This window comes from Trematosphaeria pertusa (genome assembly GCF_010094035.1).
Source record: "Trematosphaeria pertusa strain CBS 122368 unplaced genomic scaffold BU26scaffold_19, whole genome shotgun sequence".
Lineage (NCBI taxonomy): Eukaryota > Fungi > Ascomycota > Dothideomycetes > Pleosporales > Trematosphaeriaceae > Trematosphaeria > Trematosphaeria pertusa.
In genome coordinates this window covers 198,454-221,606 of record NW_022987230.1, presented here as the reverse complement: position 1 = coordinate 221,606, position 23,153 = coordinate 198,454, and the positions used below count along the sequence as shown (strand labels likewise).

At 55.6% G+C, this 23,153-nt stretch overlaps 13 protein-coding genes across 13 annotated transcripts; 7 read left to right on the top strand and 6 right to left on the bottom strand.

The window, feature by feature from the left end:
* Window positions 1-1,215: 1,215 nt before the first annotated feature.
* On the bottom strand, window positions 1,216-1,923 carry BU26DRAFT_128770 (uncharacterized protein). Its single transcript, XM_033819618.1, has one exon. The coding sequence runs from the start codon at window positions 1,770-1,772 to the stop codon at window positions 1,248-1,250; it is 525 nt and encodes a 174-aa protein (XP_033677577.1). The 5' UTR covers window positions 1,773-1,923; the 3' UTR covers window positions 1,216-1,247.
* Window positions 1,924-2,189: 266 nt separating this feature from the next.
* Window positions 2,190-3,528, bottom strand: BU26DRAFT_494237 (thioredoxin-like protein-like protein 1). The gene is made up of 3 exons (XM_033826179.1): window positions 3,389-3,528; window positions 3,189-3,336; window positions 2,190-3,128 (listed from the first exon to the last, which is right to left on the bottom strand). Exons 1-3 carry the CDS (start codon window positions 3,465-3,467, stop codon window positions 2,351-2,353), a joined length of 1,005 nt encoding a protein of 334 aa, XP_033677576.1. The 5' UTR covers window positions 3,468-3,528; the 3' UTR covers window positions 2,190-2,350.
* A 471-nt stretch (window positions 3,529-3,999) lies between these two features.
* On the top strand, window positions 4,000-5,905 carry BU26DRAFT_128748 (uncharacterized protein). The gene is made up of 3 exons (XM_033819617.1): window positions 4,000-4,264; window positions 4,326-4,334; window positions 4,390-5,905. Exons 1-3 carry the CDS (start codon window positions 4,131-4,133, stop codon window positions 5,855-5,857), a joined length of 1,611 nt encoding a protein of 536 aa, XP_033677575.1. The 5' UTR covers window positions 4,000-4,130; the 3' UTR covers window positions 5,858-5,905.
* Window positions 5,906-6,251: 346 nt separating this feature from the next.
* On the bottom strand, window positions 6,252-7,090 carry BU26DRAFT_524170 (ribosomal protein L36e). The gene is made up of 6 exons (XM_033830222.1): window positions 7,050-7,090; window positions 6,967-6,996; window positions 6,801-6,900; window positions 6,650-6,658; window positions 6,525-6,597; window positions 6,252-6,436 (listed from the first exon to the last, which is right to left on the bottom strand). The coding sequence occupies exons 1-6, from the start codon at window positions 7,075-7,077 to the stop codon at window positions 6,356-6,358; spliced, it is 321 nt and encodes a 106-aa protein (XP_033677574.1). The 5' UTR covers window positions 7,078-7,090; the 3' UTR covers window positions 6,252-6,355.
* Window positions 7,091-7,403: 313 nt separating this feature from the next.
* On the bottom strand, window positions 7,404-8,348 carry BU26DRAFT_438297 (uncharacterized protein; the record flags this gene model as incomplete). Its single annotated transcript, XM_033824283.1, has 2 exons — window positions 7,404-8,206; window positions 8,258-8,348. 2 exons carry the CDS (start codon window positions 8,346-8,348, stop codon window positions 7,404-7,406), a joined length of 894 nt encoding a protein of 297 aa, XP_033677573.1.
* Window positions 8,349-8,675: 327 nt separating this feature from the next.
* On the top strand, window positions 8,676-10,470 carry BU26DRAFT_534646 (4-coumarate-CoA ligase-like protein; the record flags this gene model as incomplete). The annotated part of the gene is made up of 3 exons (XM_033831226.1): window positions 8,676-8,775; window positions 8,830-9,465; window positions 9,545-10,470. The coding sequence occupies 3 exons, from the start codon at window positions 8,676-8,678 to the stop codon at window positions 10,468-10,470; spliced, it is 1,662 nt and encodes a 553-aa protein (XP_033677572.1).
* A 246-nt stretch (window positions 10,471-10,716) lies between these two features.
* BU26DRAFT_570643 (uncharacterized protein) lies at window positions 10,717-11,436 on the top strand (the record flags this gene model as incomplete). The annotated part of the gene is made up of 1 exon (XM_033834040.1): window positions 10,717-11,436. One exon carries the CDS (start codon window positions 10,717-10,719, stop codon window positions 11,434-11,436), a length of 720 nt encoding a protein of 239 aa, XP_033677571.1.
* A 712-nt stretch (window positions 11,437-12,148) lies between these two features.
* On the top strand, window positions 12,149-13,244 carry BU26DRAFT_128586 (uncharacterized protein). The gene has a single exon (XM_033819615.1). The coding sequence runs from the start codon at window positions 12,284-12,286 to the stop codon at window positions 13,043-13,045; it is 762 nt and encodes a 253-aa protein (XP_033677570.1). The 5' UTR covers window positions 12,149-12,283; the 3' UTR covers window positions 13,046-13,244.
* On the bottom strand, window positions 13,143-14,312 carry BU26DRAFT_524166 (uncharacterized protein). Its single transcript, XM_033830221.1, has one exon. The coding sequence runs from the start codon at window positions 13,929-13,931 to the stop codon at window positions 13,443-13,445; it is 489 nt and encodes a 162-aa protein (XP_033677569.1). The 5' UTR covers window positions 13,932-14,312; the 3' UTR covers window positions 13,143-13,442.
* A 1,699-nt stretch (window positions 14,313-16,011) lies between these two features.
* BU26DRAFT_128600 (glycosyltransferase family 20 protein) lies at window positions 16,012-19,266 on the top strand. Its single transcript, XM_033819616.1, has 3 exons — window positions 16,012-16,202; window positions 16,302-17,670; window positions 17,720-19,266. The coding sequence occupies exons 1-3, from the start codon at window positions 16,180-16,182 to the stop codon at window positions 19,052-19,054; spliced, it is 2,727 nt and encodes a 908-aa protein (XP_033677568.1). The 5' UTR covers window positions 16,012-16,179; the 3' UTR covers window positions 19,055-19,266.
* A 628-nt stretch (window positions 19,267-19,894) lies between these two features.
* On the top strand, window positions 19,895-20,178 carry BU26DRAFT_128536 (uncharacterized protein). Its single transcript, XM_033819614.1, has one exon. It carries the CDS (start codon window positions 19,939-19,941, stop codon window positions 20,092-20,094), a length of 156 nt encoding a protein of 51 aa, XP_033677567.1. The 5' UTR covers window positions 19,895-19,938; the 3' UTR covers window positions 20,095-20,178.
* Window positions 19,943-21,711, bottom strand: BU26DRAFT_524161 (uncharacterized protein). Its single transcript, XM_033830220.1, has 4 exons — window positions 20,902-21,711; window positions 20,789-20,850; window positions 20,363-20,738; window positions 19,943-20,309 (listed from the first exon to the last, which is right to left on the bottom strand). The coding sequence occupies exons 1-4, from the start codon at window positions 21,454-21,456 to the stop codon at window positions 20,190-20,192; spliced, it is 1,113 nt and encodes a 370-aa protein (XP_033677566.1). The 5' UTR covers window positions 21,457-21,711; the 3' UTR covers window positions 19,943-20,189.
* Window positions 21,712-21,927: 216 nt separating this feature from the next.
* Window positions 21,928-23,153, top strand: BU26DRAFT_570638 (lipase precursor; the record flags this gene model as incomplete). Its single annotated transcript, XM_033834039.1, has 2 exons — window positions 21,928-22,191; window positions 22,242-23,153. The coding sequence occupies 2 exons, from the start codon at window positions 21,928-21,930 to the stop codon at window positions 23,151-23,153; spliced, it is 1,176 nt and encodes a 391-aa protein (XP_033677565.1).

Genomic DNA, 23,153 nt, shown 5'->3' with positions numbered 1-23,153 from the left:
GCCAACCAGAAAAGGCAACTAGATGGATAAAACCCTCTCGACGGGTCTATCTTGCTAAAAGTCTCGAACTCTCATTGGCGGATCCCCGGACCCTGGTGGGATTTTATTCAAACGAAATTCAAACTTTATGCTGCCGAGGTGCCTGCAGGCTTGCTCAGGCCGCCAACGCGCTGGGTAGCTTTTTTCCCCGGGATCGTCTGAGCGCTGGCCACCCGTGTCTCTGGTCCGTGGCTTTGACGACGTTCGCCCATCTGTGACCCGGATCCCACCAACGATATTTGATGGCTGCGGCGTACGCTGCTTTGCAAGTTTCAATGTGTGCGATTCCGCTACTGGGAGATTACTCTCAGCCAGCTCTTTGACCAAGAACCAGAGAGGCGAAGGAAGGCGAGAGTGTTGAGAGACCTGTCTCGTCTACTCGCGTGTGTTGTGAGACAGCAAGTGGGCACCGGCGGGGCCCGTTCTGGAGCCATCTTGTGGCGAACGTCGTGGCGAATGGTCGGGTTCCTCCGCGTCTTCAGCTATCCGGGTGATCCTGGGAAGCCGGATACACGGAGGCCTGAGCACTCTGCGACGTCGAGATCACGTGCCATATGCTGGGGGCAACGGCTCTCGACATGATGGGCGATCTGATCATCGGCTCGAAAACTATGTGTGGCGAAGTTCGACAGAGGCTTGCCTGGGATGAGGCGTGCGGAACAGGCACCGCCACAGGAAATGACTGACGTAGATTCGGGCAGTCGACAAAGGATCATCCAAGTATACCAGCGCCCACAAAACAACCCGCTCCCAGCTAGCAAGCTGGTAGGGTAGTCGGTCCCTTGTTGTCGGGTACGCTGCTTTACAACCTCATTTCTTTCGCTCTTAAAATATCCCCGGTTCTTGATCCTAATCTATATGTCGGCTCCTCGACCAAGTGTACGCATAGATTGACATCTTGAAACGAAATAGCACGACTGTTTCGAGGATCATGTCGTCTGTTCGTCCTCCTGGTAACGTTAGCAGACTCTAGCCGTGGTCGGCGAGCATGATGCTGTTGACGTCAAGCGTCGAGCTGATCTTGGGCATGAAGAACGTCGACGCGTTGATCGCAATCGCGTCGTCCTGCATGATGATGTCGCTGTTAGCGTCTGTCAACGTTTCGTGTCAGACACGCGTCCGCGGAGAATACACGTGGGGTTAACGTGATCGAGTGTTTGGCTGTGAAGCGGTTGTGCCTCGGATGCCTTTGGTGCCCCTTGGGCCACTCAGAGACGGCCAGTCGCAGGAACTGAAATCGAAGCCTGGCGATACATTTTGGAGACCGAAGCGTGCGACTCCTCTCTCGAACGAGAACTCAAAATCGTTGCATTGTTCTTGGCGCATTGGGCGAGTATATTCAAGTACCTGGAGCAGACGATCCGCGGCGTAGCGACCAGAAGTGACATGGCGACATCGGCTCGACGACCGCGAGACTCGTAACCGTGCCCCATCGATACCGCATTGTATCCGCAGGCCTTAGAAACGGCGGTGAGGTTCTTCTGGGACGTTGACGAACGGTTCATCTCAAACGCGCTCGCGTGGTGCTTCGTCTCCATCTCAACCTCCTCGCCACTGCTCGCTTGCGGGCGAACAACCAGGAAAGAGACAAGAGACAGTGACAGGCAGACGGTGTTACTTTTCATAGCAACAGGATAGCCGTGGAAAGTGGAGACTGAAACTGCGATGAAACACAGAACGATGAATGGAAGAAGCGAAGAATATGCAGGGCCGCGTCGTCGGTTTCGCGGCATGTAAGGCAATTCCAGAAGAAGAGACAGGCCTCAGAACTGTAAGAGTTGAGATCAGTCCCAGCAGCACTGCGTGTGCAAGGTCATTCTCTTCCTATCATGTAAAAATAATCTCATCGTTGGCCATGGGAGAGAGAAGAGCACCTCGGGAGCGCAAGAATGAAGTTCTTGAGTCTCGCTAGAGCTTCTATCCTGGGTCTAGCGTGCGGAGCGGAAGAATCCTCCGCCCGGGCATCTACAAAATCTTCGCGCTCTTGCGAAACTTTTACATTCTTCGTGCGGCGGAGGTCTTCATTTCCCGTGTTGCTTGTTTGTTCAAAAACCATGGCTTACCAAGTGTCATTTGACCTCCAAGAGAGAACATATTGCATAATCGATCGTATACACTTTGCGGAGGCGTCCTCAAGTGGCGCTTTCGCTGGAAGAGGGTCGAACATACCACTGCGTCCTGATGTGCATGCTTCATAGCAAACCTTTGATGATTCACATCATATTCATTTCATATGCCTTGCTCGGGGTATGAGGAACACGGTCGTCTATACTGCTCATATCGCAATGAGTCTATAGCCCGTCATCAATCATCAGTCATCCTCTCCGATCTTCTCGAGCTTGCCCAACTCGCGCTTCTCCCCAGATTCCCCGATAATTCGGATCCTATCTATGCGCGTCCTCTCACCCTCACCGTTACCGTCCACCACAAAAAGGACGAGAGAGGTAACGTTTTGGAATTTCACGAACCGCAGCTCCAGCTTGGCGGTGCCGGTTGTCTCGTCCCAATCTGATGACTTGAGCTCGATAGCCTGGGTCGGTGGGATATCCTCAGCCTCCTCGAAGCCCAAGTTGTGCTGCCGGTTCGTGTACAGGTGAATGGTCTTCGGTCGAAGCGGTACTTCGTCGTCGTCTTCACCCTTTGGCGGACAGGACGTAATCTGGATGGTGTGGATCTTGAGCGACGACGTGAACGGCATGTAAAGCATTAACTGCTCGTCCACGTCGCTCTCCACCCAGTCCTTGTTCGATTCAGAGTCAGTCGCTGCGGCCTTGCCCTTGCCGACGGCCAGTGTGCTAGGCTGCGTCTTCTCGAACAATGTGCGCACCCCTCCAAACTCGCTGTCGCTGTTCATCAGATCCAAACCGGGCACATCGACCTGGTCTGTGACATCGTGGTATCCCCGGGGCAGCCCAGTTCCCCGCCAGCCACCGCCGCCGCTCGAACTCGCTTCCCCGAAGCCGCCGGAGGAGCCGTCTGATTCGGCCTCCGCGGCTAGTCGCTTGATTGCGTCGGACAACTGCTGGGGATTCGCCCCGGTGAACTTGGAGACTTGCTGGCCGTTCTTGAATACGATGAAGACTGGCGGACTGTCATGCAAACGTCAGCGTCGCGCTTCGGACCGCAGCTCTTGCGTCGGGTAAGCTCACTTTGTGGCACTATAGCTTTGCGCAATCTGGGCCTGCTGCTCGGCGTTGACCTTCGCGAACATGACATTCCCTGGCCTCGAGAGGGATTTCGCCAGCTGGTCATAGACGGGGCCTATCGTCTTGCATGCCGGGCTCCATTCGTTGTAGACTGCAGAGGTAATCAGTGCTGCGCTGTGGCTCGTAGATCCGGCGCATCTTACAATTGACGACCACAACGCGAGAAGATAACAGCAGTGAGCTCAGCTGAGCGGGTGAGGAGATCTGGACGGAGCCCGACATGGTTACAGGTGGTGGAGGAGTGTTGGCGCACGAAAGTTGGAAGGGTCGCGTTTGGTGGGGGCGGGGCGCGTTCGTCGGTTGTCGATCAGATCCGCTGGAATGGGAATGGCAAACCTCATGCCTCATGTCATCAAGCGCAGGCATCCACGAGCACACGCGGAGAACGAAGCTTCGAGAAGAAGTAACCACAACACTCGACCACGGAAACCGGTTGACTAATACGAAGAAATAGTCGTGAAGGAGGCAAAGACCTGGCAAAAGCTCACTCGACTGCGCCCGCAGCGCACACTCGACCTGCCGCTCCATAGACGGACACAATCTACCCATTCGCACGCCAGTCGTACAGTCGCTTAAGAGCCTGCATATTCCTACGCTGGTTGCTTCGAGTACGGTAAGCTCCCATCCCTCCTGGGCTTCCGCGACCTTACAATTGAGCCATAGCCTAACCGTCCAGCTCATGGCAGACTCGAACAACCTCTTCCTGAGCAGTTCCGAAGCAAAGCTGCTCCACATCGTCAATCTCATTCTCGTCATCGAGCGCTGCGACAACACTCGGAGGAACCACCGTTGGGACTGTTGGTACTCCCGCACCATCCTTCTCGCGAACGCCCCCGTCGCCGCCCTCGCCGCGTTCGGCCTATATAGACTATTCCGCCCGGCATAATGTCCCACGTCGTCGTATTCAATGCGTCCGCGAAGACGGTCAAGGTACCCACAACTCCAGTGAAGTACCTGACCGACGTGCGGGACGAGGCTTGCCAAAAGTTTGGTGTTAGCAAAGACCAGTTCACGTTGAAGTAGGTGATTTTCTTTTGCAAACCCTACAGAATCATGCGGCTTGCTTTGCTGATGCTTAAGGCATTCTGCGTATATGCACGCCGCCGCCCCATGCCGAGCAACGGAAAGCTGACATTATATAAAGGTACAACAACAAGCCCATCTCTCTATCCCAGCAAATACGACTTGCAAACCTTCCCCAAGGCGCGCGGTTAGAGCTTGTTCAGGCCTCACGTTCGCCCACTGTCATTTCAGTAGCTCTCCAGCTTCCAGCGTCCGAGAAGAATATCCGCCTAACGCAGAAGTTCGCCAGCAACACTTCATTATGGGAGCTCCTACGGCAATTCGAGAGCGGCCAGGGAGCCAATCACAACTTCACGCAGCGCGGCGTCCCGGAAATAAACGGCAGTGGCACGTCGGGCGCAGGCAGATTGAACTACGAGATGCCCGTCGTCACGGTTATGCCCGGCCACAAGGAGCACTCGACCTTTGTGGACCTGCAGAAGACGCTGAGCCAGCTGGGCTTCGACAGCGGATCGGCTCTTCTGCGTCTAAGCTTCAAGAATAGTGGTACGCCGCTGGAGGAGGCCATGGGGCAAATATCCAAGTACTTCAAGAACGCGGATCCGACACCTAGCGGTGCTCATACCGCGAGTTCTGCTCAGGAGGGCTCCATCCCTGATCCAGATAAGGCCGCTCCCGAGGCGACGGCGACCGTTGCGGGTGAGACGATTCGACCAGAGGAACCTGACCCGGAGCCGATGGAGGTAGACGAAAAGCCGCCGACAGAGTCCGCTGCGGAGCCTACGATATCTTCTATGGATGGCGCAGCAGATTTGCCTGAGAACAACCCTCCATCAGCAGCACCGTCTGACCCCTCTCCAGCTCCGGCTCCAGCTTCGCCACCGGAGCGTCTAAACGTCCCCCGCAACGTCCAAGTCTTCTCAGCACCCACCTCCTCCACTCCGCAAGCCGCACGGCAGACCTGGGACGCAACAGACTACGTGCCCACGATCGAGCACGCAAAAGCGCACCAAGCAGCCCTCAACCAGCAAACCAAGAACAGCCGCCTGCTCTCGGACAAGGAGCTCGAAGAGCTAGAAAACGAGCGCCTTGCCAAACTCGCCGCCGTAGCAGAAAAAGGCGGCTCTCTCCGCGTGCGCCTCCCCGACGGCGCCATCATCCAAATGGACATCAGCAAGTCCGACACCGCCGAGCTGCTCTACTCCTTCGTCGCCTCCTTTCTCGACAAGCCAAACGAGCCCTTCCAGCTGCAGTACCGCGGGCCGAACGGGCGCCCCGTGCGCATAGACAAGGACAAGAAGCGGCTGCTCCAGGAGCTGCGCTTCTCGCCCTCCGAGCTGGTGACCTTCTCGTGGGACGACGCGGCGAGCAACGCGGCGCGGCGGAGCAAGAACGTGCTGAGTCGCGAGTGGGCGGACAAGGCGCAGACGCTGAAGGTCGAGGAGCCTGTTGTGGGGGCCAGGGAGAAGCCGGCTAGGGAGCAGAGCAAGGCTGAGGGGAAGCGGAAGGCGGATATGAGTGCCCAGGAGAAGGAGAGTAAGCTTAAGAACATACTCAAGGGCGGCTTGTTCAAGAGTAGTAAGAAATAGAGCTTCAGGTGGGGGACTTGGGAAAAGTGCATGGGTTTTGATATCAATATTAATTTTGGTGGTTTTGGGCTACTCGACTGGGGAAGTCATAGATGGTCATCCATTAATATGGGCTAGTTCATAGTGAAGCATGTAGTGATGGGACCTTATGCCCCGTAGCAAAATACCACTTTCACAGTCGCATGCATTGCGTGACACAGTACGTCCCCAATCAATGGTCATCATGCTCTCCTGTCGAGCATCCTTACAGTCACGAAACGTCTGAATTGCCAGCGAGGCGTCATGGTGGATCGGCGTGAATTGATCACATTTTCATGATTTTAGAGACACTGCTAGGTATCTGAGACCCCGTTTGTGCATTGTCGCACTCCGAAATGGTACCGTCTGTTTTGTGCATCCTTCGAAGTCGTGTCAATCCGCCGTGAAGAGACCTAACACCCAGAGAGAAGTGGAAAATGCGGTCCCCCGTGCTGCTCCATTCCCAACTCGACGAATCGTTTAGTGACCCGCACGCCTCGCCTCGGCGATGATCTGGCTCATCTCGTCGACCTTCCTCTTCGCACGGCCGAAGGTGCCGAGCTGTTGATCGTTAGCTTCCGTACGTTCCATTGTGCACTCGGAGACAGGGTGTGGGGTTCGTAGTGTGGATCGCGGTGTAAGGACGTACCCTCTTCTTTGCCAGGCGACGGGCACGCTTGTCCTTGGAGTTTCGGAGCAATTCGATGACACGCTTCTCATATCTGCGCAAGGGTGAGTGGGGCGTTCGAGGTTTTGCTCGGGAGGGATATTTACGGTGCAAGTCTGTACACAATCCGACGAGTTAGCACACTGTCAATCAGACCAGGACCTCCGCAGTTTCCATCTAGCAGCTCCAGTGGTCTTGATAATGCAACGCATACGCCAAAGCCACCCAACAGACATGTGTGCGAAGTGTGTGACGTACCCAGCAACCTCACGGGTGATCTCCCGCACGAAAGCCGTTCGCTTCGACAGAAAGCCCTTCCTCCGCGAGATCCGGGGGGCCGGGGTCCTAGGGGTGACCTCTGTTTGTCGCTGTCAGATTGCTTCGCTCGCGCAGTCGGGAAGTTCGTCGTGTGGGGAATACGTACTGTGGCCAGCGTTGAGGCCGACGATGAGGCCTGGAAAATGTCAGTATACTGCGCATTGGTGAAATGACGTGAGGGGAGCTTACCGGACTTCTGCTTGACTTCCTTGGGCATGGTGTCGGTTGTCTGTCGTTGACTTGAAGTTTCGATGATCGGGAAGTTCGATAATTTGGGCTCGGTTGTGGGCGGTGCGTGCCAAGGCCGCTAGCCTTGTTCAGGTTGAGGCGCACGTGACCGGGCCATCGCCTAAAGCTCACGACATGAGATGGAAACTCCAAGCGGACTCGAATTAGAAACATGCTGTTTCCTGGAGTTCGCAGCCCCCTGAACCTCTTTTCAAGTGCAGGATTCCCTGCAAGTAAGGCTGATTGCTAATGGACCCATTCACCACATGCAGAGAACAGACGAGCCCGATAGGGTATCGTACAATTGCAAGAAATCTATATCTTGGTATCTGGTTTCGTCCTCGTAGCCATGTTCCTCGCCGCATCTAGCACAAAGCCAACATGGTGGCTCAGCGCAACCAACTCTCCACTAGCATCTCGAACATGGACTTCGAGGTCCATCCTTCCGTTCTTCACTTGCTTCAACTGCACCCGGATAGCCAACCACTTGACGCCTTCTGGCGGCAATGCCTTCTTGACATCCAGATTCAGCAGGAGCGTCGGATACCAAAACGGTCCCTGGCTCTCGTCCCGGTACGACTCCACGATCTGAGGGAACATATCCGCGACCAAGCCTACGCTCGTGTTTGTGAAGTTGGTCCCGTCTGCGAAACATAACCACTCATCAGCGAGGTTAGCCAAGGCTTGCCCTTTCCGCGGGAAATGCCATTTGACCTTCTGAGAAGCTCTCCTGAAGTTCGAAAATGGCATTTTGTCTTGCAGCTTCCAGTTCGGATCCTCGTTCCGCTCCAGCTTCGCCAGGTCAACCGGAGGAGGCGGTGGCAGCAGCTCGTACTGGGTATCGAAGCTCACTCCTTCCTCTGTGTCCATGTTCGAATTGGTCGCGTATGCTATAACCTCCTCCCTGCCCTCCTGAGACATATGTACGTGTACGATGGACGTTTGTCTGCCGAGTTTGACATCTTCAACTTTGAAAACCGCCGGGCCTGCTTGTGTTCTCCGGAGGAACTCGACATGGAGGGCGATGGTGTGCGGCTGGTTCTGCTTCGCGAGGGAGGTGCTGAAGTGTGTCAAGACGACTTGGAGGATGCATCCTGTCACGTATCCACCATTAGGGACTACAGGCAATCAGTGTATTTCCGCCAATTCAATTGCACATAGAGGCCTACCGGTGCCGATGCACCAGTCGTCATGGAGGGTGCAGGAGTACGTCTTCGTGTCGAGCTTCTGGACCGCAGATGCTTCCTCCCAGGACGTCATCGTAGGTTGCAAAATGCCGTCAAAGCGATCGGTATCCGAGATCGGTATATGTAGATCCGTTACATCGTGGGTGCAGTACATCGAAAGGTCCACCTCCGAGGTCAGATTTCCCCGCGCGAACAATGAGCCTCGGCCGCTAGCGACAGAAACCCCAGTCCGCATCATCACTCCGCAGCCATCCTTTTGTTACCTAGGCAAGCCGCATATGCCGCGGGTGGGCGGCATTCCCGCTATGTTTGCCGCGCTTCATTACTTTTCTTCTTCTTCCCTCTCTCGTCCTCCATAGAATCGAGACTTGAGAGTCGCAAAGCATTGCATTCCTCCAAGATGCCTTCCGAGTCCAAGTACCCCAGCCTTCCGATTCCGAACGCCGATCTCTGGGGCTTTCTCTTCGAGCGCAAAGATAAGCCATATCCAGATGACAAAGGCAAGTGATTGGCATTCTGAGACAAGCATCCAGCTTGCTAACACTATCGAACAGTGATCTACTTGGACCCGTACACGAAGCGCTCCTATACCTATGCCCAGGTCAAGTCCACCGCCATCGATTTCGGAAAAGGCCTCAAGGCTCTCTGGGACTGGCAGAAGGGCGATGTGCTTGCGTTGTACACTCCGAACTGCATCGACACGCCAGCGGTAACATGGGGCTGCCATTGGGCTGGTGGGATCCTCAGTCCTGCGAACCCACACTACACCGTCGATGAACTCGCCTTCCAGCTCAAGGACTCCGGCGCAAAGGCCCTGGTCACACAACTACCTTTCATCAAGAACGCCCAGGAAGCGGCGAAGAAGGTTGGAATACCGATGGATCGAGTTATCGTCATTGGAGACCAGCGGGACAAGACCCATATGGTGAAGCACTTTACGAGCATTCGGAATACGGCTGGCTCAGCGAGGTTTCGACGGACGAAGATGAAGCCTGAAGAGGATCTGGCCTTCTTGGTGTATTCCTCTGGCACTACGGGACACCCTAAGGGCGTCATGTTAACGCACAGGAACATTGTCGCCAACACGATGATGATCAAGGCTGGAGAGGCAGGGCACCTAAGCTGGGCAGGCGGACCAAACGGCGAGGGCGATAAGCTACTGGCTTTCTTGCCGTTCTTCCACATTTACGGTACGTTCGGATATCCCTGCAAGCTTAACCACCCCATTTTGGCTTGATATGCTTTTACAGCGTTTCTAACGCATGTTAGGTCTGACCTGTCTAATACATCAGAGTCTCTACTCTGGTCTACAGCTTGTTGTGATGCCAAAGTTTGACCTGGAAGACTTCTGCAGATTCGTCCAAGACCTCAAGATCACCTTCGCTTACGTCGTCCCTCCGGTCGTTCTCCTATTGGGCAAGCATCCCGTGGTCTCAAAATATGATCTCAGCTCCATCCGCATGATGAACTCTGGTGCAGCTCCTTTGACACGGGAACTTGTAGAAGCCGTGCATGGCCGCCTCAAAATTCCAGTGAAGCAAGGATACGGGCTTTCTGAAACGAGCCCAACTACACACACTCAGCCATGGGAAGACTGGAACAAGTCGATTGGCTCAGTTGGTACTCTGCTTCCGTACCAGACAGCGAAGTACATATCGCCAGAGGAGAAAGAAGTCCCTGTGGGAGAAGTTGGCGAGCTATGGATCAAGGGCCCAAATGTCTTCAAGGGCTACCTGAACAATCCAGAGATGACCGCGCACGTGCTCACCTCAGACGGCTACTTCAAGACCGGCGACGTTGGCTACCAAGATGAGGACGGCAATTTCTACATCACAGACCGCGTCAAAGAGCTCATCAAGTACAAGGGCTTCCAAGTACCACCTGCCGAGCTCGAAGGCCTCCTCCATGCGCATCCGAACGTCAACGACGTTGCGGTCATCGGGGTGTACGATAAGGATCAGGCTACTGAGATACCTAGAGCCTATGTTGTTCCGGCCAATGGACTGGGTGCAGCGGAAGAGGACGCGAAGCATATCGAGGAGTGGTTGAGCGAGAGGGTCGCTCACCACAAGAGACTAAGGGGCGGAGTCAGATTTACGGACGAGATCCCGAAGAGTGTAAGCGGGAAGATTCTGAGACGGGTGCTGAAGGTGAAAGCGCAGGAAGAGGACGAGAAGGCCAAGGCTAAGCTTTAGAGACGCCGCCAGCAAATTAGAGTACGACTCACCGAACGTCACCCAACCGTTTTCATTTTGTCGTTCCTTCCTCTTCTTATCTCTTCGTCTTCAACGCTTTGCCACACACCGGTCGCGGCACCATAAATTCCCCCGCTCCGCCACCGTCTTCTATTGCCCGCCTCTCCACACTCTTCTTATAGCAAGAGAAGCCCAGCATACGGGTCGCAGTCACCCCCCTTTGTTGCCCAGGTGCACTCCCCAGCAATGGCACCACCTGGCCCTCCCAACCGTGCGGGCCCCCTGGTACCGGAGCGTGTGCGTGAAGATATCGACCATGACCGCATCCATGGCGGCGACTTGCAAATCGTTCCCAACGAGCACGGTAACCGCAACATCGACGTCCACGTCGCTGTCATGTTCCAGGTCAAGCTGGACTTTAAGTTCGCCGCCTTCTTCCCACAAGAGATCCGTGACACGGTCGAGCGTATCTTCCACGACGAGCTGGTGCGTCAGCAGAACCCTCCCGCAGACCAGTCGCAGAAGGGATATGTATACACCATCAACGGGGGCAAGATCATTCGCAGCTTCCGACCAGCCCACTACTTCCGCGCCTATGGCTACAGCGAGGATGTGGAGAACGCTAATGTCAAGCTCCTAAACCTCATCATGAGGGAAGAGCCCGAGATGGTGCCAGTATTTCGCCGCAGGAACTTTATCCGGATGGAGCAGGGGCTCGCGAGCCAGAAGGCAAATCCAGATATCCTGCAGCATCATGCACTTCGCTACGGAGATGCTGGATGGAACGTCGACAAGCATCACGGTCTTGCCATTCTCTATCCCAAGCCGGAACGGGAGGGGCATACCCTTCGGGCCTACTTCGTCGAGCGGGTCGAAGTCAACCAGCCGGAGAATGAGGTCGCGGACAGGGCTGAGGGGGAGGAGACTGAGGTCAAGGAGGACGATATGGATGTGGAGCAAGGCTGAACAAGGCGGACTCACGGCATGATGTGAAGCACGGTAGACGACGTTCAGTTGTGCGGGGTTTGGAGTGCTCGGGCGCTCCTCATAACTTCATCATGCTAATGTTTGGCGTATATAGGTCCGAGAAGCTGGACGGAGGGGCGTTTGTGTCTAGAATACGACCATGATCCCTCGTCATCCCCCTACTTTACTACTTTTTGTCTTTGTGATGAATGCTGCAGTTGTGATTTAGTGTTTCTGATTTCTCCACTCCTGTTCGCTGTTCGTCTGGCAGTATCGTAGCAGACTTGCCGCCGCTCAATCCGTCTCGCCCTTCGTAGCTCGGGGACCTAAACAGTGCCGGCTAGGGCTTCGATAAGCACGGATACCTGACCCTTTGGACGAAGCAAGAATGCCAGATCGAGGACACAGAGACCCCTTCGAGGTGTAGTGAGTAGCCTGGACAAGTGGGTGTGCGTCTTCGTTCAGCGGAAGGGAATTGAGGCCGCACTGGTTCAAGGACGGTGGCAGAAATGATAATGAGGGACACATAAGGGGCAGGCGAACAATTTGAGCAAGTCGGAAGCATTCACGGGAACTGATGACGGAGCTTGGGGGATGTGGATCGTAGAGGCATTGGGCGTCGAATGGGAGCTCTCTATGTGCCGGGCGTAGCTGCAATTTTGTCAGTCTCCTGAGATACGATGGGAGAGCGATGGATTAGAACTGACGTTGCCACTTGCACTGCTTCTTTTTCTAGCATCCTGATTCCGCCTAGCGGATGTGATGGTGATGCATCACGTGAAGACGCGATGATCGCGACTTCCTCAACCGGACTTCCACCCTCCGAACCTATGCTCTCCAAGCAGCGATGGCTTCCATACTCCCGCCATCAGTCCCTCTACCCATCCACTACGAGTTCTCGAGACCCCCGGCGTCCCACACCCTCCTCAACCTCGACTGCAGCGCTGACCTGACCTCGTATTCGCGCAGCCTGGGTCCAGCAGCACCACATACCGGACAATCTACGCAAGCCCTAACGCCCACCCTCGACAGTGAAGCGCTACGCGCACAGTTTGAAAGCCATCACGAGCATCTGCTTCAGCATCGTCAACTGGAGCTGCAAAGACAAGAGGCAGTCGGCTGGGCCAGTCCTGCTGCGAACCTTTATGCGGCCGTGCCGGGTAGTCGAGCTACTCTTCATGGCCCAGAGGCTCATTCCATTTCCGCGCAGTCTTCCTACCAATGGCCGCCTCAGCGTCGAAAACCAAGCCCCGTCGCCGGAGACGTGAGCACCTATCCACCTGCCCTTCGTCGAGCCCTCGAACGATCCAGCGTCATCAACGGCGCCCCATCATCCCACGAAAGCACGGTATACCACGTCATCCGGGACATGGACAGCGACTATATGGAAGACACAAGCGATATAGTAGGGACGTATCGGAGTTTACACTTGGCGAACCTCGTGGCGGCGGAATACTTCATTAGGGAATTTTGGGATGCAGGGGAGGCCGCAGGGGAGGAGCCTGAGTTTGAACTCAGGGAGGCCGGTTGTTTGTATACGGAGGTTCAGACGGAAGGGTCGACGGGAGGGCTGGGGAGCGTGTACGTGAGGCGAGGGTCTCTTAGGTGAAAACTCGAGGGATGAATAGGCTGAGAATAGCTAGAATTGGGAGGCAGTCTAGTGGGGGGCACTGTTGCCATTCGGGTCATGAGCGTTTATATATTATTGCTACGCCACTATCAGGGATGCGAGCTTTAAGCCCGAGTTTGTGTAGACCACAGCTCGCCTTGACTCGGCCCAAGGAGGGTGGAGCGAATGAAGGGACATAAGGAGAGATCGTCGTTCCTTATGCGTCGCTAGAACGGAGCAAGCCCATGGTACCATGGTACCTAGATACCTAGGTGAACCGAGAGTACCCATAAATACATGTTGGGAACATGCGAGCCATTTCCTAACATAATCGCACTCCTTCCCCTGCCATCCGCACCGTTGATTGTGCCTGCCCTGTATTCGCCGCATGTCGCTGCTACTTATCGCGTCCAAGAGCTTTGACCTTGCCGTTCGCTGCCTTACCTTCGCCCTTCTCAATTCCCACTTCGCGCAGAAACGCAGCCCTCATTGCCATCGGAATTACTAGCGACGAGATCGCAACCCAATCCTCGATTCTCCAGAGCCACGGCCGAACGAAGACCTCCGTCCCCATCACCTTCCAGCCGGCCCAGAGGTGCACGGTATCACACAGCAGTATGCCCAGAACGATCGCCTTCCACACCCTCAGGTCCTTAGCGACGCGGAGAACAACGGCCTGATTGAAGGCGAAGAGGAGGTACGTCGCGGCGAGCTGGTCGAAGACGAGCTGAGAGTCGTGCGAATACTTGAGCTTCGGCGAGAAGGCGTGGAGGAAGAGCTCGGGCTGGAAGAGACAGAGGATCGAGCCATTGAGGGCGAAGACGGGCTCAATATAGAGGAGCAGGAGGCGGTAGGGCAGAGGAATGCATGGCAGTGGCTGCTCCATTCTTTGTTCGCGGGTGGCTGAAGAGCGGTGCTTTGTCGAGATCGGCTCGTGAGGGACCAGCCTAAAGCCCCTTGCGGGGAAAGCACACAGCCGCAAGCCGTGCACCGTGGCATTTCCACACAATCCCTTTTATGGCATAGTGATGGCGGGTCAACTGGACGCATCCACCGGCAACAAAATCAATTGGTGGGTTCTTTTCCTCAGGAATCGACAGCAGAGCCAGAAACTTTCCGCAAAGAGTATGTTCATTTAGCTCATTCGTGGGAGTAACCGTCCGGACCAACCATCGTGGAGGTGCTCAGCTCTTTCGTGTCGAGATTCGTCACGAGGTCGCGCGCGGCGTTCCATGTTACGGCAGCCATGGAATTTTAGAGTTCGGTTCTTGCGCGTTTGGGGGAGGCGACCTCCCTTGGCGGGTGTCGTAGGCCGAGTAGCGTTAGACACCGATAACGACCGCTTTACCACATCACGCTGGAGCACAACTGGAGCATCCGGAATGGAAGGAGTCTACCAAAACGCCGTGGGAGCTCTACAAGCCGCACCACATTTGTCAAAGGAACACCTCCACCAGGGCATGCAGCCGGGCCGTCGATCAACATCGTTCTTAGCCTAGCGAGAATGAGACGGCCATCCGAAGAACTCTACAGCTGGTATAGTGGACAACTTGGAATGAGACATGGCTTCCCGAAAGTTGGGTTTTGCTAGAAAGCGAATTCAGGGCATGAAGAGAGTATAGTTTCGTCTCGAAGCGCTTACAGAATAGGACAACACGTATATCGAGCACCGCCGCAATCCGCCATGCCCAACCCTTTGTCCGCAGACATTATCCGCGTGCCGCTTCTGACCGGGCAGCTTCTTCGCCGTAGTAGCAAACACCCGACGGCTTTCCCCTCGTCAACTTTACCCTCTGCGGTAACCGGATGCCGACAAGCGCCATAGAACCACACTCCAAGATGTTCAGCTCCGCGGCCGGGCGCTTTGAAAGGCTATCTGTGGAATGGCTAAAGTCTTGAAAATGTGGCGCACACTGTCGAGCCGGACAAACACCGAAGGAGTGTTGCGATGAAAACACGGGTGGCTCGTTCGATGCCGCTGCCGAGGGTGGAAGTAGTGGTGTGGATACTTTACAGGATGCCGATAACGGATGATAGGGAGACGTTCATGGTTTGCGTCAAGAGAGCACAGCATCGAGGCTCTAAAGCAAGGGGTTGGAATGAGAGATACATTGACAGGACGCTCGTATTCAATGTTCAAGGACTAAATACACAACATAGGCAATGAGGACTATACATACTTGAACCACTGCTGCCAATCCTCCGAGAAAACCAGAAGCAACAAGCGGGGAGTCTGCACAAAAGTAGGTGGTAAACATCCTCTAGGTCCTGCACAAGCGCACTGCATTGCCATTCCTATCAGATCGGATTCTCGGCTGCGGAATCGAATTCTGACTAAATCCCATCACGATAACCGTTCTCGTGGGCGGTTTGATCGTCCTGAAGATACCCTTTGTTGATTAGGGGCTCCACGTGTAACAGTGCCGGGACGCCCAAGCAGAGACCGCCGGCCTGGGCCGAAGTGAGTAGCTGCCGACCATACGGCGTTGGCGAGCCAGTGAGCTGACACCAACCCGGGAACACCCTAACTATCGCCAATGCTAACGGACCAAGACAGATCGCTACTAGGCTGTCATCGGGGGGTAATTGTGGATGAAAAGATAGCTTTGCGGCTTATTTGGTCAAAATGATGTGACAGTGACACGGCGCTCGAGTTTCGAGGGGGGGGCGGAAAGGTCATTGCGAGACTCCAGCGCCCGAGCTCTGCTGTGCCTGATTCGACGTCATCGCACCCCGCGGTCAGGTCAGCCCACGGAGCTTGCAAAGAGACAAGTATGCCCTTGTTGCGCCCCGACATCCCTCGCAGTCCAAGAACCAAGGAAGTTTCCGCCCTGAGTCGCAGTCACGCACGTCTCTTACCTAGGTATAAAGCTGCGGCTCATCGTTCCGAAAAGCCAAGCGCAGGCACTCGACGCCATCGTTCCTGCGTTACCCTGTGACGTGTGGCTAATTCTCGAATTCACTGGAAACTTTTTATCGCTTTGGACTCCACTACTCTCCTTTTGTCCTCGCCATCCTTCCCTTGAGCTTCTTGGGATCGCCTTTGCTCGTCCTATCTGCAAACTTCCTACTTTCCGCGCCATTGCTAGGCGACCGACGTCTGCTTTACGGGCTCCAACGACCAGCTGCCGACCATGACCACCTTCGTGTGTTCGCTGTAAGTGGTCCCACATCTCAAAGATCGCGCGAGTCGAGAGAAATTTTGAGCCCTTAGTGTTGCGCCTCGAAAATTCGCATATTGACTGACCCGGTGCAGGTTCCTACCCTACACGGTGGACTTCAAGGAGCCAGAGAAGGCAAAGCCGTCCAGTTCCACTGCACCACCACCAACATTGAGCGATGTTGGCAGGCAGAGCTCCACCGCTAGCATTCACCAGACCCCTGCCTCGGATGAGCGCGGACCTAGTCTGCTGAGGAAGGCTCCTAGCCACATCACGCTTCCGAAGACGCCTGCAGCGATGATTGAGCAGGAGGAGTACTTCACACCAACACAGCCGAGCGCAGCCACCCATTTTCTCCGTCCGTCCGACCCGCGAAGCCTAGTCCGCAGTGATGCACACGTACCTGAGTGGGGCGCCAGTGGACTCTTCTTCAATCAGCCGCGTTCGAGGGCCGAGCGGCCCCCGGATACAATACTCGAGTACACCAAGGCGCAAGAGCGTGCGCAAGCTCGGCGGGAGCGCTCTCGCCAGCGCGCGAAATCCCTGTACAAGAGCAAAACCGACCATGGAGACCCTCGTTGGACAGCCGAGTACTCGGTCGTCCCAGCGGAGCAAGGCAACGGTGGTCTTTCTAATGCCATTCGTGCCTCAATCGATCACGGCACCCTCTCGGACGTCATCACCGTTGGCCTCATTGGCTTTCCCACCGATGCCCTCGACGACGACAAGAAGACTGAGATATACGAGCGGCTCGAGGAGGAGCATCAGGCCCTCACGGTCTATGTCAGCGACAAAGATTACGACGGGCACTACGTCCACTACTGCAAGACGATCCTGTGGCCCGTCTTCCACTACGTAATCCCCGACCATCCAAAGAGCAAGGCGTTCCTGGACCACTCCTGGGTGTTCTACGAGAAAGTCAACCAAGCCTTTGCTGATACGGTTGTCAAGAACTACAAGCGGGGTGACGTAATTTGGGTCAACGACTACCATCTTTGTCTTGTCCCGGCAATGATCCGAAAGAAGCTTCCAGATGCCCAGATTGGCTTCTTCCTACATGCCGCCTTTCCGTCCTCTGAAGTTTTCCGCTGCTTGGCGTTCCGGAAGCAGTTGCTAGAGGGTATGCTTGGAGCGAACCTGGTCGCCTTCCAGACGCATGAATACGCCCACCATTTTCTGCAGACCTGCAGCCGCATCCTCGCGGTTGAGGCCACCGAAGATGGCGTACAGCTCGAGAGTCGCCTTGTCAACGTCTGGTCTTCACCAATCGGCATCAATCCGAGGGCCTTAATGCAAGCTCGAGATGAAGACAAAGTTCGGGACTGTATCAAGACCATGACCGACCGCTATAAGGGCAAGAAGGTGATTGTTGCTCGTGATAAGCTCGACACGATCCGCGGCGTACGGCAGAAGCTCCTCGCGTTCGAGCTCTTCCTCAACAAGAACCCAGAGTGGAGGGACAAAGTAAGTTTCCCGTGCTCAACTAGATATTGACACGACTAACAACGAATAGGTCGTTCTCATCCAAGTTGCGACTTCAACTCAAGATGATCCAGAGCTAGCGTCTACCGTGTCCGAGATCGTTACACGAATCGACGCAGCGCATTCCACCCTAACCCACACCCCGCTCTTGTTCCTCCGACAGGACATCGCGTTTGATCAGTACCTCGGCTTGCTATCTATTGCAGACGCGCTGGCGATCACGAGCTTGCGCGAGGGCATGAACCTCACTTGTCACGAGTTCATTATTTGCCAGGATGGCATGCACTGCGACAAGAAGTACGGTCCCGTCATCCTCAGTGAATTCACGGGTAGCTCGTCTATCTTTGATGGCGCAGAGCTTGCAGTAAACCCGTGGGACTACCAGAGCATCGCCGATGCCTTCAAGATCGTTCTGGAGATGGGCGATGAAGAGAAGGAACGACGATATTGGAAGATGCGCAACATGGTTATGCACCATACTGGCGATTTCTGGATGCGCAATCTTACCGAGCATCTGGCCAAGGTGTACGATGAGCAGTTCCGCCGTGACAGCATGTCGATCCCGCGACTCTCGATCCACAAGCTGATTAAGGATTATGAGGCATCCTGGAGGCGCCTGTTCATCTTGGACTACGAGGGAACCCTCGCCTCGTACGGTTCAGTCAAGAACACGGTTCTGACCAACATCGAGAAGGTCACAGATGTTCTTAGCGAGCTCCTCGCTGACGAGAGGAACGCGGTGTACGTGATGAGCGGTCGTACCGTCGAGGAACTTGAGCTGCTCTTTGGTCGGGTTCAAGGCCTCGGACTTATGGCCGAGAATGGGTGCTTTGTTCGAGAGGGAGGCTTGGATGAGTGGATTCAATTCCCCAATGAGGAGAAAACCGTTAAATGGAAGGCGGCCATCAAACAGATCCTCCAGTACTACGTTGAGCGAGTGGAGGGTAGCTGGGTTGAAGAGCGACACTGCTCCCTCATCTTCCACCTTGAGAAGACTGACCAGAACGACGCGCAGCGTCTTGCCGGCGATTGCGCGAACCACATCAACGATGCGTCCGAGCAGCAGCGTGTCAAGGCCATCCCGAGCAAGGACTCTGTCATCATTGAGCCCTCGGACTTCGACAAGGCCACCGCAGCTCAGCATATCTTCAACCGGTACCTTGAGGCGGAGCGTCCGGAATTCCTCTTCGTTGCTGGCAATGACCGCGACGATGAGACCATCTTCAAGTGGGCCAAGAACCTCAAGGAGAACTGGGTCATTCGGGACGTTCAGACTGTCACCGTGGGCGCTAGAAACTCTCTCGCCATGTCCACCCTGACGAATGGCACTACTGGTAAGCCACACTCTCCACCCCTTTCCGTTTAATGTCATATACCTAACAAGCACAACAGGCCTCTTGAGCGTCCTCAACAAGCTCTCCAAGATTAAGGCCTAACCTTCTTCGCCCAAGCACTTGGGTTCGTTGCTCGGGTTGTACATCAGCATTGGAGTTTTGACACGGAATTGAGGGTTGTTCGAGATGCACGATACCATTTCACGAGTGTTTATGAAGCATGGGAGCATGGGAGCATGGGAGCATAGCATGCTGAGCGATCGTGCATTGCATTGGAGTCGGTCGCCCGGCCATGTACCTAGATGAGTTTCCTAGGCCTAGCGAAACCATCAAAACTTTCACAAATCATCTCCTTTGGTCCTCGCGTGCTGTATGTGCCCGAAACATGGCGAGGCTCTTGAAGCATGCTAATGGAAAGCCCGCATGCTTAAAGACCTTGTAGTAGCTCGATCTGGATCAGTGCTTCGTAGCTTCTGTCTGCGGATGATGAGATCCTGAGCATCCTCAACGCCGACGAAATGCGCTACTCAACCATAGGAATCCCAAGGCCGCCAAAACGCCGCACCCTAAGCCGCTCTTCTTCCTCGAACGAGCGCGACGCCATGTTCTGTCTCACAGAAGGCCGCCCGCGAGGCTCCAGAATACAGTATGCCGCGAGGATGATGGCGGTATGCCTAGGGTCCCAATCCACTAGCCCCCCCGTTGGAGATCCCTGCATATTAGGCGGGACGGGACAAATTCTTGGACGATGTCATGTTACCTTGCAACGTTGACGTCTTGGAAATATCCCGGTTGGCGGAGCGGCTGTTTCGAGGATGATGATGGGAGAGAGCCGGGGTGGGGGGAGGACGAGCAGGGACTTATAAGTGTGACATCACCATGGTGCAGAAGAGATACGCGTCAGAGACACAGCGGAATGAATGCAGAGAGTTTGTTGTTGATGGTGATATGTTTGCGTAGCTGTCTATGCTCTGCTATACTCTGCTATCGAGCTGCAATTTCGCGCTGTTGTGGTTGGTGGAAATGGTATCTAAGTAAGAGTGCCGCCCGATGTGTACTGTATGCCTACTAGCCATACTTCGTGATCATAGACCCTAGAACGCCACCGCCATGACCGTTCTTCCCATAACGATACAAGAAAAGTTGAAACGAAAGGATGTAGCGGACTCAAGCCTTCCACTTCGCGGCTGTCCATTCGTCGTATTCCTTAGCTAGGCTCTTCTTGACCCACGGGATCGTCATGGCCGTCCAGACGCCAGCCCAGATGAAGGGCAGTGTCCAGCCAACCTGTGCCAGTTAGCATTGGAGAACAAGAAAGATGAGAGTGACGGTGTACATACCACATACGCAGCATCGCGCTGGATCGTAAACACAATCGCAGTCGTGACCACGGAGCATCCAATCGCGCCAATCGCCCAGAACAGCGTCAACCGGTGCAGCATCTCGCGGAACGCCTTGCTCGCCTGGTACCGCAGGTTGAGTCGCTGTCTGAACTCGGTGCCGCCGGAGCCATCCACGGCGCACACGTCCTCGATGTAGGCGTAGATTCCAGGGCGCAGTGGTGCGCCCATGGGGAGCGAGGAGATGCGGCAGGGGGCGCGGATGCCGGCGATGCGCAGGATGTCGACGACGAGGAGCTCGAGGCCGATGGCGAAGAGCATGGTGGCGGCGGGGATGGCGAGGACGCGGATGGGCGGGTCGTGGGGGCAGGTTCCGCTGCGGGAGCGTTAGTTTGAGCAGAGAGTGAGGGATGGGGGAGCACGTACGCAATCAGTTCGATCATGACGAAGAACCAGCCTACGGAGAGATTCCAGTGGAACCAGTCGAGCTGTGGAAAGTCAGTTCAAGTGCTTTCTAAAGAGGACGGGGGGATACGCACGTAGTATCTTTGCGCGCCAATGACCCTGCAGTTCGAATTCTTCCTCCACAACCTTCGGAAGCGAATGAAGTACTCCACTATGGACACCGTCCCCAGCAGCGCGGTACTGATACTGAAGACTGCATTGGCGCTCAGCTGATCCCGCGTCAAGCCGTACCACATGCCAAAGTACAGCCCAATGGGCATGCACACGCAGTCCAAGAATATAAGAAACCAGAACCAGAAGATGGCCTTCTTGCGCGGGCGCAGCGAGTAGTTCAACGGCGGCGGCCGTGTGAAGTCGGGGTCTTCGAATACGACTTGTGTGTTTGGATAGATGGCGGACGGGTTTGGAGAGGCTGCTCGACTGACGTTCTGGCTTGTGTTGGCATTCTGGGCGGCGCTTCGTGGCTGCCGTTCGTCGTCGTCGCTTGGTGCTTCAAGTGCGATGCCAGGTACGGCGAGATGCGCTGCTGCTGGCTGGTCTGGCGGCATCTGCTCAGGCGTTGACGACGGTTGCGTGGGTGTGGCAGCCCGCAAGGGCTCTGTGGACGGCGTAGGCGTCTGCGTGGCCATGATGTTCGCTGATGAAGAATGGCAAGAACGGACAACTAAGAAAGTGAAGAAATCGCCGGGGGCGCCGACAAGTCTTATGCCGGATGGCAGCGGAAGGTCTATGTCTTATCGTGCGTACGATGCCGAGCAGGAGTGGTGAGAGGGCGCAAGGAGTTGTAGAAAGCGCATGCTGTTGTAAGCAGAGTGCATGCGTATGCCGTGAATTATTTCATCGGCCGATGCTGCCATTCATTGAAGGGATAGGCGGTCCATGACATCACAAAGGATAGTTTGCGAAACGGCCCCCGGGCGGTGGACCTTGGCGCCAACTCCTGGCGTGAGCGCCGAGTGGTGCTGGCTTCGGGGCTGGAATGCCCCGGCACCACTCACTCGCCTGATGATCCTACCGCAAGCATATGACCCACTGGAGACTCTGACCTCACCGTCTCTCCGCACGCTCGCCTGCCTCGGAATATGTGAGAGACATCACCCATGGGCAGTATATTCGGCCTGTTATTGCATTCATTGCTACTGCTGGGCCTTGTAGCGAGCAGTCATGGGGAGAGCGCCCAGTCCCCGTTGCTGCAGGCCGGCAACGACACCATCTCCGGGGAGCTCTTCTTCGAGCTCGAGGAACTGGCGCGCATCGTCGACATAGCGTACTGCGTAGGCGCGGCTGGACTGGGCATCCAGGAGCCGTTCGAGTGCGCGAGTCACTGCGGCGACGAGGACTTCAAGAACTTTGAATTGGTTACCGTAAGGCCCCCGCTCAGATCGTCTGTCGCATGCGAAACTGACGTCTCTAGGCTTGGAATACCGGGCCTCTGCTGTCAGATTCCTGCGGATACATTGCTCTATCACATCCTCCTTCGAAGCCGCGCATCATCCTAGCCTTCCGCGGCACCTACTCGATCGCAAACACCATCGTTGACCTCTCCACCGTTCCTCAGGAATACGTCCCCTACCCCGGCGATGACGACGACACCACCTCAGACTTCATCGCTCCAAAGATTCGACCCCTGAGACCCTCCAACGAGGACGAGCCTCCGCCCTCCGACCCGCCCAAATGCGAGAACTGCACCGTCCACACCGGCTTCTACACCTCCTGGCTCAACACGCGCAAAGCGATACTGCCCTACCTCACCGAAGCCGTCGAAAAGCATCCCGACTACTCGCTGGTCCTAGTCGGCCACTCGCTCGGCGGCGCAGTCGCCGCGCTCGCGGGTCTCGATCTGAAAGCCCGGGGCTGGAATCCCCGCGTCACCACGTTCGGCGAGCCAAGAGTCGGGAACAAAGAACTCATGGCGTACATCAACGCCCGCTTCAACATCACTACTACTAAAACTAGTTCCAACGACTTCCACCGCGTCACACACGTCAGCGACCCGGTGCCGCTGCTGCCACTGGCGGAATGGGGCTACACGATGCACAGCGAGGAGATCTTCATCTCCGCGCCGGATTTGCCCTTCGCTGTAAGCGACATTCATCACTGCGAGGGCGATGAGGATCCGAGGTGTATAGCGGGAAGTGATGCTGATGGGCCTTCGTGGGGCATCCCCGCGCGGTTCAAGTTCTGGCAGCTGTTCTTTGCTCATAGGGACTACTTCTGGCGGCTCGGCCTGTGTGTCCCGGGCGGTGATCCAAAGGACTGGTATCGGAAATATCCTAAGCATGGCGATGGCGACGATGATCACCTTGAGGAAGCTCAGGAGCTCTGA

What these genes read in the sequence shown, in the direction of transcription:
- BU26DRAFT_128770 (XM_033819618.1), bottom strand. Translation starts at nt 1,772, where the DNA reads ATGCCGCGAAACCGACGACGCGGCCCTGCATATTCTTCGCTTCTTCCA.
- BU26DRAFT_494237 (XM_033826179.1), bottom strand. Translation starts at nt 3,467, where the DNA reads ATGTCGGGCTCCGTCCAGATCTCCTCACCCGCTCAGCTGAGCTCACTG. An exon ending in TCGCGTTGTGGTCGTCAATT is followed by an intron (nt 3,337 to 3,388) that starts GTAAGATGCGCC and finishes TTACCTCTGCAG; the next exon opens with TCTACAACGAATGGAGCCCG. An exon ending in CAAAGCTATAGTGCCACAAA is followed by an intron (nt 3,129 to 3,188) that starts GTGAGCTTACCC and finishes TTTGCATGACAG; the next exon opens with TCCGCCAGTCTTCATCGTAT.
- BU26DRAFT_128748 (XM_033819617.1), top strand. Translation starts at nt 4,131, where the DNA reads ATGTCCCACGTCGTCGTATTCAATGCGTCCGCGAAGACGGTCAAGGTA.
- BU26DRAFT_524170 (XM_033830222.1), bottom strand. Translation starts at nt 7,077, where the DNA reads ATGCCCAAGGAAGTCAAGCAGAAGTCCG. An exon ending in CGGCCTCAACGCTGGCCACA is followed by an intron (nt 6,901 to 6,966) that starts GTACGTATTCCC and finishes AGCGACAAACAG; the next exon opens with AGGTCACCCCTAGGACCCCG. An exon ending in GTCGCCTGGCAAAGAAGAGG is followed by an intron (nt 6,437 to 6,524) that starts GTACGTCCTTAC and finishes AACGATCAACAG; the next exon opens with CTCGGCACCTTCGGCCGTGC.
- BU26DRAFT_128586 (XM_033819615.1), top strand. Translation starts at nt 12,284, where the DNA reads ATGGCTTCCATACTCCCGCCATCAGTCCCTCTACCCATCCACTACGAG.
- BU26DRAFT_524166 (XM_033830221.1), bottom strand. Translation starts at nt 13,931, where the DNA reads ATGGAGCAGCCACTGCCATGCATTCCTCTGCCCTACCGCCTCCTGCTC.
- BU26DRAFT_128600 (XM_033819616.1), top strand. Translation starts at nt 16,180, where the DNA reads ATGACCACCTTCGTGTGTTCGCT. An exon ending in ACCACCTTCGTGTGTTCGCT is followed by an intron (nt 16,203 to 16,301) that starts GTAAGTGGTCCC and finishes GACCCGGTGCAG; the next exon opens with GTTCCTACCCTACACGGTGG. An exon ending in ACCCAGAGTGGAGGGACAAA is followed by an intron (nt 17,671 to 17,719) that starts GTAAGTTTCCCG and finishes AACAACGAATAG; the next exon opens with GTCGTTCTCATCCAAGTTGC.
- BU26DRAFT_128536 (XM_033819614.1), top strand. Translation starts at nt 19,939, where the DNA reads ATGAATGCAGAGAGTTTGTTGTTGATGGTGATATGTTTGCGTAGCTGT.
- BU26DRAFT_524161 (XM_033830220.1), bottom strand. Translation starts at nt 21,456, where the DNA reads ATGGCCACGCAGACGCCTACGCCGTCCACAGAGCCCTTGCGGGCTGCC. An exon ending in GTCATGATCGAACTGATTGC is followed by an intron (nt 20,739 to 20,788) that starts GTACGTGCTCCC and finishes ACGCTCCCGCAG; the next exon opens with CGGAACCTGCCCCCACGACC. An exon ending in AGCGCGATGCTGCGTATGTG is followed by an intron (nt 20,310 to 20,362) that starts GTATGTACACCG and finishes TAACTGGCACAG; the next exon opens with GTTGGCTGGACACTGCCCTT.